Source organism: Notolepis coatsorum (assembly GCF_963971535.1).
Source record: "Notolepis coatsorum genome assembly, chromosome: 4".
Classification (NCBI taxonomy): Eukaryota; Metazoa; Chordata; class Actinopteri; order Aulopiformes; family Paralepididae; genus Notolepis; species Notolepis coatsorum.
The window spans coordinates 31346845-31360806 of record NC_140168.1 but is presented as its reverse complement, the minus strand read 5'-3'; the positions used below and the strand labels follow the sequence as shown (position 1 = coordinate 31360806).

General features: G+C 40.7%; 1 protein-coding gene across 1 annotated transcript in view; it reads right to left on the bottom strand.

The window, feature by feature from the left end:
- Positions 1 to 6601: 6601 nt before the first annotated feature.
- LOC311227715 (digestive cysteine proteinase 1) overlaps positions 6602 to 13962 on the bottom strand; it is a 41651-nt gene continuing 34290 nt past the window's right edge. The window contains exons 9-11 of the mRNA XM_084313480.1: positions 12877 to 13038; positions 9266 to 9455; positions 6602 to 8247 (exon numbers count right to left, since the gene is read on the bottom strand). Of these exons, the coding sequence (XP_084169606.1) occupies positions 8060 to 8247; positions 9266 to 9455; positions 12877 to 13038 (540 nt within the window). The 3' untranslated portion in view covers positions 6602 to 8059. The remainder of the gene's footprint in view (positions 8248 to 9265; positions 9456 to 12876; positions 13039 to 13962) is intronic.

The following is a 13962-nucleotide window of genomic DNA, read 5'->3' as shown; positions in this document are numbered from 1 at the left end:
CTTATATACAAATATACAAATATCGGTATCGGCCGATAGTGTTAGTTGAACAATCGGTATCGGCGGCCAATTTTCATATCGGTGCATCCCTCAGTGTGTTTAGTCAAAATGTACCTGTAGCGACCTGAGGGCATGCGCTGGAATATGTGGTGTGCTGGGTGGGAGGGATCGTTGACTATTTTACCAGAGCGGGTAAACAGTAACAGTAACTTTGACTTGGAGTTCAATGAGTTACCTGTTACTTCTTGTACCAATGGGACTGTTGGATAGACAATGCGGGTTCTCTCTCTCTCTCCCCCTCCCCCTCCCCCAGGTCATCCCAACCTCCTAACCGGTCTAGCCATGGTAGGGAAGTTTGGAATAACAGCTTCATTTGCTGTTCTCTACATCTACACTGCTGAGATATTCCCCACTGTACTCCGGTAAGTAAATGTGTGTATGTTAGGATTTATTTTCTAAAACGAGCACAGTTCATTTGTCCGTGAGAACGTTTGTCCTAAATGAACGGTCTCCACAGGCAAACGGGAATAGGGGTGTCCAGTATGTTTGCGAGGACGGGGGGCGTGTTGGCCCCCGTTATCAACATGCTGCACAGCCGGAGCCCCTCCACGCCCATGGTCATCTTTGGCGCCTCCCCGCTGGTGGGTGCCATCTTGGCTCTGGCGTTGCCTGAAACCGCAGGCAGACCTCTTCCTGATACAGTGGAGGATGCAGAAACATGGGACACCAGGTAAGATGACCTTTGAACCTCCGTGGAGGATTTTCCAGATTCATTGATTTTGGCAACAACTACGGTGTATAAGACTAAGAATGACTGACTGCCTTCTGTTTGTAGTCAGTTAAACTGGTTTAGGGTTAATCCATTTACTAACATTTCTAAAAACGTTGTTTGCCATTTAGTTTAGCTTAGTTTAGTTTTCGCACAGTATAAAAATAATATTAAAAAAACAACAACACAATAACAGCAACTGTAAAGTACAAAAGATATACAGTGCAGGAAGAGGCAGAAACCTACACTACCTTAGGCTTACTGCACCTTATGTGGATACTGTGATACTGTGAATAATGTATATTTCAGTGGATACCGTGATACTGTGAATAATGTATACTCAGTAGATAGTAAATTATAACACTACCTTATGCATACTGCACCTTATGTGACACTGTGAATAATGTGAATATTTCTTCAGCTAGTCAGATATTAAATTATATTGACCATATTGATCAAATTGTTTACACTGCCTGTGTTGTTTTTTACTACCTGTACACTGTGTTGTTTTACTACCTGTACCCCCCCCCCCCTCCCCCATGCTGCTATGATGCCTGAATTTCCCCAAGGGGATCAATAAAGGAATATCTTATCTTATCTTATCTTTAGAAACGCCCAGAAGGCTTATAAGAAACCTCCACCTATACTAATTAACATAATTATTATACATAGCAAGTTGGAAAACAAGATCAATGTAAGGACCTTGTGGGAGTGTGTGAGAGTGTGTGAGAGTAAGAATTAAGTATGAGTAAGTGTGTGTGTGTGTGTGTGTGTGTGTGTGTGTGTGTGTGTGTGTGTGTGTGTGTGTGTGTGTGTGTGTGCACACATGCATGTGAGTGAGAGAGTGTTTGTGTAAATACATGAGTGTACAAGTTAAAATACAATACACACTGATTACAATACACAAGTTACAATACACAATATAATAATCAGATGTTCCTTCAAACCTTTTTTGTATGTTTCACTGAAGAGAAGAAGATGTCTTTGGCCAGATGGAGATGTTATAGAGACATGAAACTCAATCATGAAAGATAATAATAGATACTGGTGTGCAAATGCTTCACAACAGAATATTACCCCAATCAAGCTGTCCTTGCTCTACAACTTCGCCTGTTGGCGTTGGCGGTGTATTTTAATACAGAACTCGAACTTGGACCTGCACATGTCCGCCATATCGAGTTAGGCTTACGGTTAGGGTTACATTACTTGTATCATGGCAGCTACAATCCTGGGTTTAAAGCACATATCAAGACAGCCTAATAGTTTACAGCCTGTCACTAATTACATGCGTTTTAGCTCTGCCTGTTCATCTTTATTACGTTGCCCTTATATAATTATTATTATTATAGCTATAGTTTCAGAAACCCAGTCATATAACTGATATCGTATTCTGGATTATTTTGTATTATTATTATTATTATTATTATTATTATTATTATTATTATTATTATTATTATTATTATTATTATTATTATTATTATTATTATTATTATTATTATTATTATTATGTGTGTTTTTAGCCACAACCCTTCTATGCTGAATGTTCCTGAACATGTTGCTTGTTTCATTTCTTTAGGTTTTCTCCCAACACGGAAATACCAAAGGACAGTAGCCAAACAGCAAGCAGCACAGAGGGGCATGAGCTGCAACATTTAGCAAGCCAAGCTTCCTGATCATCCCCACACACACACACACACACGCACGCACACACACGCACACACACGCACGCACACACACACGCCTCATATAACCAGCAGCAGCAGCACCACTGACATCCCGCACTATGCAAATCCCCCATCATTACAGCATACAAAACATTTTCAATGCAACTACATGTGATACATAAAGTCTTATTGAGCTTTATACAACGGCATGCAAATTTCTCGATTCTGATTGGCCATTTACACGTCTTTATTGGCAACAATCCACGGTCCTGGGCTCAGGACCCGCCCACAACCGAATCACATATCACTCCCCGGCTCACTCCGGGAGAAAACAAGATCGCGGACAACAAATGGTTGAAAGCACCATAACGACTAAATATGAAGCGATTCTGTCAAGGGGAATGTGTTAGTCCTTTAAACAATGTTGGATGATGTAATTGATGGGTCTTGAGTCAATCAAGAACAAAAGAAAAATCGCGGATTGATTGATTGATTAATTGATTGATTTAGGACGCTGCAACTGACTGCAGCGTTCTCTCTCACACTGTCCGACGCTGGCGTACCCACAAACACACACACACACATACACACACACACACACACGCACGCACACACACACACACACACTGTGACACACACACACACACACACACACACACACTCCTGTCTGCAACAGCGGGGGAGTCAGACTGAGAGAGAAGCAGCGCTGTTTTAAGTGAGCATGGTCTATTGAATTGATTGATTGGTTGATTGCTAATTTTATTACTGTACCCCTGGTTTCCAACTGGTTAAGTTTAGGCTAAAAGAAATAAATAAAAAAATAGGGCGAAGAAAACGTTTTTTTCCTATAGGGCAAAGAAAACGTTTTAATTTGTTTTACCTACTTTATATAGAAGCATCTAAGAATGAAGTTCTATGGAAAGTAGGTCTGCATTCCCTTAACAATTGTGTGTATTGAGCCGTACTGTATTGTACCCATTCTGCATCTGGTAATAAAATGTTCAATCAATCATTCCAATAATACACAGTTGGATGTGTTAGTTGGTTGGATGCACTTCAAGCTGCTTCCACATGAGGCAACTTCTCTCAATCATTCCAATAATACACAGTTGGATGTGTTAGTTTGGTTGGATGCACTTCAAGCTGCTTCCACATGGAGGCAACTTGTCTTTTTTGTAGTTGTGGGAACTACTTTTTCTGGCGGATGGTTTTTTCAATAAATCTTCGATTAATGTGTGTTTATTGTATAGAAATAAGGTTGGATGAATCTGGCAGTTGTATAAAAGCTTTACACCACTTGTAGTCGTGATTTGTGACCAATAAACCATGCCTAGGGGGGTCTAACGACCCTCGGCTGCGCCTCGGGCCTAACGACCACCCCTAGGCATGGTTTATTGGTCACAAACCACTCCTGCGCGTGATGTAATGCTTAATTATATGCAATGCAAACCTAAGAAAGAACACACGCACACACACACACAGGAGGCCCTTCTATTCTTCTGCCAAGGCACATCGACTGCCTTACTGTGTGTTTTGTCATAAACAAAACAGTAAAACGCCCAAATCAGGAATAAATAGTGGTTATTTCATTAGCTGATTGAATATATATATATATTAAATATATTCTGACTATGTAGGAAGACACTATGAAGTCTCAGACACAGATTTCATACTCACACGTTTGTAGATATGCAGATGTTTCTGCAGTTTCTATGACAATGGGCTGAATGGACAGCTTGCAGCAGATAAGGCTCCTGATTGGACACATGCACCACAATGGATTCAGAAATATTGGATGCAGCAAGTGTCATATGGAACAAGACAAGTGTACAACATCTTAGTCAAATCAGTTTACTGTACAATGTACTGCAACTGTACTTGTGTACTCTTTGTTGAATATCTATGTTCTACATACCTCTTTGAAGGTATCAGTTCAGTTGTCATATCTATGTTGTGGTTTATCTATGCTGTACAAGAAACTGCCTCTTTTTCTACTTCTCTGTGGTCTTTCAGAAACCGTTCAGTAGGTACTATTAATGTAGCTCTTCTGTAAGTACTATTAATGTAGCTCTTCTGTAGACACTATTAATGTAGCTCTTCTGTAGATACTATTAATGTAGCTCTTCTGTAGATACTATTAATGTAGCTCTTCTGCAGGTAGTGGTACTATTAATGTAGCTCTTATGTAGTGTCTGTAGGTACTATTAATGTAGCTCTTCTGTAGATACTATTAATGTAGCTCTTCTGCAGGTAGTGGTACTATTAATGTAGCTCTTATGTAGTGTCTGTAGGTACTATTAATGTAGCTCTTCTGTAGACACTATTAATGTAGCTCTTCTGTAGACACTATTAATGTAGCTCTTCTGTAAGTACTATTAATGTAGCTCTTCTGTAAGTACTATTAATATAGCTCTTCTGTAAGTACTATTAATGTAGCTCTTCTGTAGATACTATTAATGTAGCTCTTCTGCAGGTAGTGGTACTATTAATGTAGCTCTTCTGTAGACACTATTAATGTAGCTCTTCTGTAAGTACTATTAATGTAGCTCTTCTGTAAGTACTATTAATGTAGCTCTTCTGTAGACACTATTAATGTAGCTCTTCTGTAGACACTATTAATGTAGCTCTTCTGTAGACACTATTAATGTAGCTCTTCTGTAGACACTATTAATGTAGCTCTTCTGTAAGTACTATTAATGTAGCTCTTCTGTAGACACTATTAATGTAGCTCTTCTGTAAGTACTATTAATGTAGCTCTTCTGTAGACACTATTAATGTAGCTCTTCTGTAAGTACTATTAATGTAGCTCTTCTGTAGACACTATTAATGTAGCTCTTCTGTAGACACTATTAATGTAGCTCTTCTGCAGGTAGTGGTACTATTAATGTAGCTCTTATGTAGTGTCTGTAGGTACTATTAATGTAGCTCTTAGTGTCTGTAGGTACTATTAATGTAGCTCTTATGTAGTGTCTGTAGATACTATTAATGTAGCTCTTCTGTAGTTTTCTGTGATGGCTATTAATGTAGCCCTGCTGTAGTGTATGTGATGGCTATTAATGTAGCTCTTCTATAGTGTTTATTGTATTTTGGCCTAGTTTATGCTGGGTTTTTGTTTAATTACCAAACTGTGCCCAAACTCGAATAACTTCAGCAAGAAGACTTTTGTGAAATCTATTCTGCACCTTACCACTCTGTTTTGTATTTGAATTAGTCCTTTTTATAAAGCTTGCACAATTTATTGTGAAGAAATATTTCTATATATTGGCTATGTTGCTCTAAAAATGCATTTGATAACCTAAATGTTTATTATTGAGGCATTTAATGATGTGGACTATTTAAGGATTTTGTAAAAGGGCAGTTCACCAATCATTACTGTGGATTTTGCACATCTCACACACTTCTGACGTTTTGCACACATTAATTTAGTTTGAGTTATTGAGAGTAAATACGTTTGAATATGTCCACCAGCATATTTATAAGATACATTGAATCCTTGTGTTGTGTTGAAAATCATGTAGATAACAAAAATAGCAATACCTTGTTTTATAGGGACTGCTACTTTTATCATTTTATTGAGCTGTAATTAACACAAGGATTCAATGACCCCGATGACATCACAGGTGGCCATATTCAAACTCACTTACTCTCAAGTTTCAAACTAACTGAATGTGTAAAACTGTTAAGAGGTTTTGAATGTGCAAAAAAAAACAGCATTGTTTTTTGGTGAAGTGCCCCTTTAAATTTCTTTTTTTAATGTTTCCCTTAAATGTTTGTATGCCTCATATTCCTGAATATGTGTGTGAAGGAGATGCATTACTCTCATGAGTTAGTAAAGCAGGTACCGGTATCGGCACGATGATCGTACAGATGGCACAGAGACCAACAAGTTAAAAAGAGAAGAAAAAAAACATTCCAAACTTTATTGAGATGTTCGAGGCGCAAAGGTGCAGTTGAGTGCATCACATTATAAAGCACAAGAATGAGTGGACGTCACAATGTGTTGTTTTCGATCATGGAACAAAAGGCACTGTGCTTATACAGTATGTACAACTACCAGCAATAAACACTTTCAAAACCAGGAAAAGCTGCATTGTCAATTGCACAAGATCCTCATACTGTTAACTCTTCGAGACCAACCATAGACCCATTTCTGTATTTCTTTAGGAGGGGGGGGGGGGGGGGGGGGTCTTTTTCTTTTTAGGTCGGGGGAGATAGCAGGTCAACAGTAAATGGCTGCATTTATATAGCGCTTTTATACAAAGCGCTTTACAATTTGTTCCTCACATTTTACCCATTCACTCACACACTGACGACAGAGGCAACCATGCAAAGTGCCAACCTGCTCATCAGGAGCAATTAGGGATTAAGTGTCTTGCTCCAGGACACTTCGACACGCTGCCCGGGAGGAGCGGGAATCGAGCCGGGAACCTCCAGATTACCAGACGACACCGTCGCCTGATGCCACAGGTAGTTTCATGAGGCTGTGATTAACCTAGAGGTCATAATGTCATTTTATACAGTGAGTTTAAAAAGACATGTATTTATTTAATTTATTTCTTTGAAGACTTGGGCTGCCATGGGGTAATAAAATAATAAAATATATATTTTCAGGGGTGCCTTTGGGCAAAAAACTGTTTGGGAAACGCTGTAGTTTCACATGATACCAGTATGTTCAAGCTTTAACCCGTTCACTACCACACTACAGAAGGTTAACCCTTTACTATCACACTACAGACGGTTAACCCTTTCACTGCCACGACAAAGGGTTAAAGGCGCGGCTGCCGCAGCCGCTGGAAGACGAGGTCGCACAGCGTACCGCAGGTCTCCCAGGGTTATGCAACACTACCTACAACAATAACCTCACGTGTCACTCACCACAGCGTCATACAACATCACATCGTGCACACACAGACACACATCTAACAAAGGATGGGCATCGATTTTCACATAGTGATTAAAAAAATTTAAAATAGTTTGTTTATGCGACTATCGTTTTGTCTTAAAACATATTTTCCCTTGTCGGTAATGCACCTAAAAGCTGTTTTCCAACCGCTATTAAAACAACAAAAGAAGAAGCTGGTGGCATCGTAATTCTTATGTCCCGTGAGGTTTCTGAAGCAAAACGTTTCTAACCACATAGTCAGTGGGTATAAACGTGCCGTTGGCCGACTATTTCAGTCAGGATTCTCCTCCCCTTCCGCTATCTGCTCCACTATTCTGCAAGGGCACCGTCGCTGCATCCTGGGCGTAGTGCTGTCCAGGATGATTGTGATTGGTTTAAAGAAATACAAAACAGGCCAGAGCGTCGTCCCCCTATACCGGAATGATAACGGGTTCAGCCAGACCTCTCTCCGGCGCTGGCACAGCGCTAACGTAGTGTGGAGAGAGAGGTCTGGCTACGTGAAACTACGAACCACAAAACCGCCTCCTCGTTCGGCTCTTCGAAGAGCAGTTGAATAGTTCCCGGTGTATAGAGAATAATATTTTATACTTGAAATGCCCATCCCTATTAATGACCCTCAGGCACTCGCGTCACTGTAGTGGCATCGACCATTAAATCACATTAAAGCAAGAAATCATCAGCGTGAATAAACAGTTCTCCGTGTGGGGACACGCGTCGTCGTGTCTACGCCATTGTCACGTATGTGGCGTCAGTGGCGACGCCGCAGTTGTTGTCCTTCATGGACATGAGGATGTAGCCGTCGTTGCCCCAGTAGGTGGACCAGGAGTTCTTCACCAGCCAGTAGGGCTCCCCCTTCAGGGCGCCATAGCCCACTGCAAGCACGGCGTGGTCCAGGTCGTCGGTGGTGTTGCCTGGGTAACAGAATAACAAAACGTTCCGTGTCACAGCAGGGTTCAGACGCAACGCGAAGGGCGATGTCGTCTCGCTTCACTCGCGTCGGTTTGCCAGTTGATAGCCAATAGCGAAACTGGCGGGAAGACGTGCTGGTGCCGCTTGGTCTCAACAGTGGCATTGTTGATATTTACAAAAACAAGACCATTTAGAGACGATAAAGGATTATATTGATATAACACTACACTGACAGATGATAAAGTATTATATTGATATAACACTACACTGACAAAGTATTATATGATATAACACTACACTGACAGATGATAAAGTATTATATGATATAACACTACACTGACAGATGATAAAGGATTATATTGATATAAGTACTAGACGATAAAGGATTATATTGACATAACACTACTGGACGATAAAGGATTATATTCATATATCAGTGACAGATGATAAAGGATTATATTGATACAACACTGCTAGACGATAAAGGATTATATTGATATAAGTACTAGACGATAAAGGATTATATTCATATAACACTACTGGACGATAAAGGATTATATTAATATATCAGTGACAGATGATAAAGGATTATATTGATACAACACTGATGGACGATGAAGGATTATATTGACATAACACTGCTGGACGATAAAGGATTATTATTGACATAACACTGCTGGACGATAAAGGATTATTATTGACATAACACTGCTGGACGATAAAGGATTATATTGATATAACACTGATGGACAATAAATGATTATATTGATATAATACTGATGGACGATAAAGGATTATATTGATATAACACTGATGGACGATAAAGGATTATATTGATATAACACTGCTGGACGATAAAGGATTATATTGATATAACACTGCTGGACGATGGAAGGATTATATTGAACACTCCTCAGCTCTCACCACAGGCAGGTTCATAGTAGATTATATTGAACACTACTCAGCTCTCACCACAGGCAGGTTCATAGTAGATTATATTGAACACTCCTCAGCTCTCACCACAGGCAGGTTCATAGTAGACTCCATGGCTGTAGAAGACAAAGGATCGATGTGCCGCGTCGATACCGACAGCTGTCGGTCCGTTTTTAAAGAGCGCCAGCTTGAGGGCCTCTGCGTCTCCCGACGTCACGTTGGTGTAGCTCTGGATGCGTGCGGTCAGCTGGGATGCGTTCAGGTGACAGAGACCATTCTGTTCAGAGAGAAAAAAACGACGTTCAAATCCAGTAACTGCATCCGACCATAAACCCCAAGTCTTGAATTGTAGACGAACAGACAAGACATGAAACATGATTCTTGTAGTATAGCGATGGTGTGGTTTAGTGCAGTAACTTCTGAGTTTCAATGAGTTATTGATCTGATCCTGGACACCGGTTACATTGACTGTAGCGTTTAAGATAAATTACATGAAATCAATTATTAGTCAGCAACACTTCGTTTTATTCATACTGCTGTAACCACTGTTTATTATACATGTTCAGCAACAGTCAGTCATACTAGTGAGTGATCATATTTCGGTATAGTGCTGCACGTATTATGAAGCTTTCCTTTTTTTTTTTTAAACTTCATTTTTTAGCGTTTATCGCTTTTCTGGTCAAGCATGACCGACAGATGTAGGGTGAAACGGGAGAGAGAGCAGGGGAAGACATTCGGCAAATGACGGCGAGTCCGGGAATCAAACTCGGAGTCAACCAGGTCCGTGACGCAGCACGGTATTCCGCAACGCAGCGCGGCACATGGTGTGCCACTGGAGCACCCCATTATGAAGCTTTCCTACCCAGCATTCTGTCCTGTATCATTTATGCACTCTCTCACTCACCTTGTCCCTATGGACTTCTGTATCCATCACCAACTATATTCAGTCTTTATGGCAGAACACACAGATATGAAGCTAAATCATTCCTCATCATATTCACAGTAGCCAGCTGTCACTCTGTTCTATTTTGCTGCAATACAAATGACGTGAGGTGAAATGACTGATAATGTTATCCGTTAGATAAAACAGACGATGTGTATATATCTTTATTGCAGACGTTGACCCCTCAAGGTTTTCCGTTGGCGACATAATTTGCAGTTGAAAAAAGGTAATAAATCGCAATATAGCAATATTATGACTCTAGTATCATGATAACATGGTAACGTGGGGCCTCTGGTGATTCTAGTATCATGATAACATGGTAACGTGGGGCCTCTGGTGATTCTAGTATCATGATAACATGGTATCGTGGGGCCTCTGGTGATTCTAGTATCATGATAACATGGTATCGTGGGGCCTCTGGTGATTCTAGTATCATGATAACATGGTATCGTGGGGCCTCTGGTGATTCTAGTATCATGATAACATGGTATCGTGGGGTCTCTGGTGATTCTAGTATCATGATAACATGGTAACGTGGGGCCTGATGATTCTAGTATCATGATAACATGGTAACGTGGGGCCTCTGGTGATTCTAGTATCATGATAACATGGTAACGTGGGGCCTGGTGATTATAGTATCATGATAATATGGTAACGTGGGGCCTGGTGATTATAGTATCATGATAATATGGTAACGTGGGGCCTCTGGTGATTATAGTATCATGATAACATGGTAATGTGGGGCCTGGTGATTATAGTATCATGATTATAGTATCATGTATCAAATTGTAAACCCAGATTTGTTTTGGCAGTCTGAGAGTTGTATGTTGAGTTGTTTTTTTGTAGAGGACATCTTCAGTTTTGCAGGATTTTTGGAGAAGGCATGGCACCTGAGACAAAACACACTGTATCCTATATAATTGTATTTGAATTCACCTTGTTTTTCTGTTTATTTACATTGAGTACAGCTTGTGTTATATTACGTTTTATTGTATTTTCTTGTATTTTCTTATGGCCATCTTGGTCTATGTAATTTGTTAAGTAATTGGTAAAGTATATTATTATATACTTATTGTTATGTGTCTTGTAAGCCCATATGGGCTGGGCATACATCTGTATGTAAGACACGAAAATAAAAAATATCAAATCAAATCAAAATAACGTGGGGTCTCTGGTGATTCTAGTATCATGATAACGTGGGGCCTCTGATGATTCTAGTATCATGATAACATGGTAACGTGGGGCCTGGTGATTATAGTATCATGATAATATGGTAACGTGGGGCCTGGTGATTCTAGTATCATGATAACATGGTAATGTGGGGCCTGGTGATTATAGTATCATGATAATATGGTAACGTGGGGCCTCTGGTGATTATAGTATCATGATAACATGGTAATGTGGGGCCTGGTGATTATAGTATCATGATTATAGTATCATGTATCAAATTGTAAACCCAGATTTGTTTTGGCAGTCTGAGAGTTGTATGTTGAGTTGTTTTTTTGTAGAGGACATCTTCAGTTTTGCAGGATTTTTGGAGAAGGCATGGCACCTGAGACAAAACACACTGTATCCTATATAATTGTATTTGAATTCACCTTGTTTTTCTGTTTATTTACATTGAGTACAGCTTGTGTTATATTACGTTTTATTGTATTTTCTTGTATTTTCTTATGGCCATCTTGGTCTATGTAATTTGTTAAGTAATTGGTAAAGTATATTATTATATACTTATTGTTATGTGTCTTGTAAGCCCATATGGGCTGGGCATACATCTGTATGTAAGACACGAAAATAAAAAATATCAAATCAAATCAAAATAACGTGGGGTCTCTGGTGATTCTAGTATCATGATAACGTGGGGCCTCTGATGATTCTAGTATCATGATAACATGGTAACGTGGGGCCTGGTGATTATAGTATCATGATAATATGGTAACGTGGGGCCTGGTGATTCTAGTATCATGATAACATGGTAATGTGGGGCCTGGTGATTATAGTATCATGATAATATGATAACGTGGGGCCTCTGGTGATTCTAGTATCATGATAACGTGGGGCCTCTGGTGATTCTAGTATCATGATAACATGGTAACGTGGGGTCTCTGGTGATTCTAGTATCATGATAACATGGTAACATGGGGCCTCTGGTGATTCTAGTATCATGATAACGTGGGGCCTCTGGTGATTCTAGTATCATGATAACGTGGGGCCTCTGGTGATTCTAGTATCATGATAACATGGTAACGTGGGGCCTCTGGTGATTCTAGTATCATGATAACATGGTAATGTGGGGCCTGGTGATTATAGTATCATGATAATATGGTAACGTGGGGCCTCTGGTGATTCTAGTATCATGATAACGTGGGGCCTCTGGTGATTCTAGTATCATGATAACGTGGTAACGTGGGGCCTCTGGTGATTATAGTATCATGATAATATGGTAACGTGGGGCCTCTGGTGATTCTAGTATCATGATAACATGGTAACGTGGGGCCTCTGGTGATTATAGTATCATGATAACATGGTAACGTGGGGCCTGGTGATTCTAGTATCATGATAATACGGTAACGTGGGGCCTGGTGATTCTAGTATCATGATAACATGGTAACGTGGGGCCTCTGGTGATTATAGTATCATGATAACATGGTAATGTGGGGCCTCTGGTGATTCTAATATCATGATACCATGGTAACGTGGGGCCTCTGGTGATTCCCACCCCTACTACTCTCCCTCTCTCCCGGACTCGTCCTACCATTCCCATGTAGGCTCCGTAGGTCTCCGTGGTGGCGAGGCCTCCGTGCTTCATGATCCACTCGTAGGCCCTCCACTCCTCCCCTCCGTCACAGCCGTTGTTCCCGAAGCCCCAGGAGCAGTCCACCAGCATCTGCTGAGACAGGACCTGCAGAGAGCTCGTCTGGGAGAGGAAGGACACACAAGATGGATGCCAGTCATGATGAATAACTGGTCGTGGTCAAGAATAACTGGTCGTGGTCATGAATAACTGGTCATGGTCATGAATAACTGGTCGTGGGGATGAATAACTGGTCGTGATCATGAATAACTGGTCGTGATCATGAATAACTGGTCGTGGTCATGAATAACTGGTCGTTAACTGGTCGTGGTCATGAATAACTGGTCGTGATCATGAATAACTGGTCGTGATCATGAATAACTGGTCGTGGTCATGAATAACTGGTCGTGGTCATGAATAACTGGTCGTGGTCATGAATAACTGGTCGTGGTCATGCAGAACCTGAACTGTACACTCTGAAACTCTATATATCACCACCCTTGCATCTTGTGAAACTGCTGTGAAAAGTTCCAAAAGATTTATTAAAAAACAAAACAAGAGATGAACCACTGAACCTACAATACGTCACACATCATATCATCTCTTGTGGATCTCTCTACATTCAACAGAGAGACTTTACGAATGGGAACAAGTGGGGCAGAAGGTCAAGAGTCTAAAAACAGACAAGCGGACACAGTCTGAGTCGGGAACAAGACCCTCGAGAACAAACTGGTTTCTAATGACCATTTCTACACCAGCTGTTGTTTACAGGTTGCTAGGTAGATGCTGTGAGGTTATGGAAGGGAGGTATATGATTGGTCCCTGGGGAGCGGCTGTGTTTATAAATCTGCCTATGGGGGAACAGGGGACGACACACCTGTGGGTCATCTCCTGCTGCTGGACACGCTGGCTTCCTGTGTGCTGGCAAAGGCACAAAGAGAGGCCACTGTGGCTTCACAGCACTGACCCCAACCCCTGTAAAGGCCCTTATCTGCCATTTTACATCACAACTACGCTAGACTGGACCTGGATCAAACTCATTCTAAT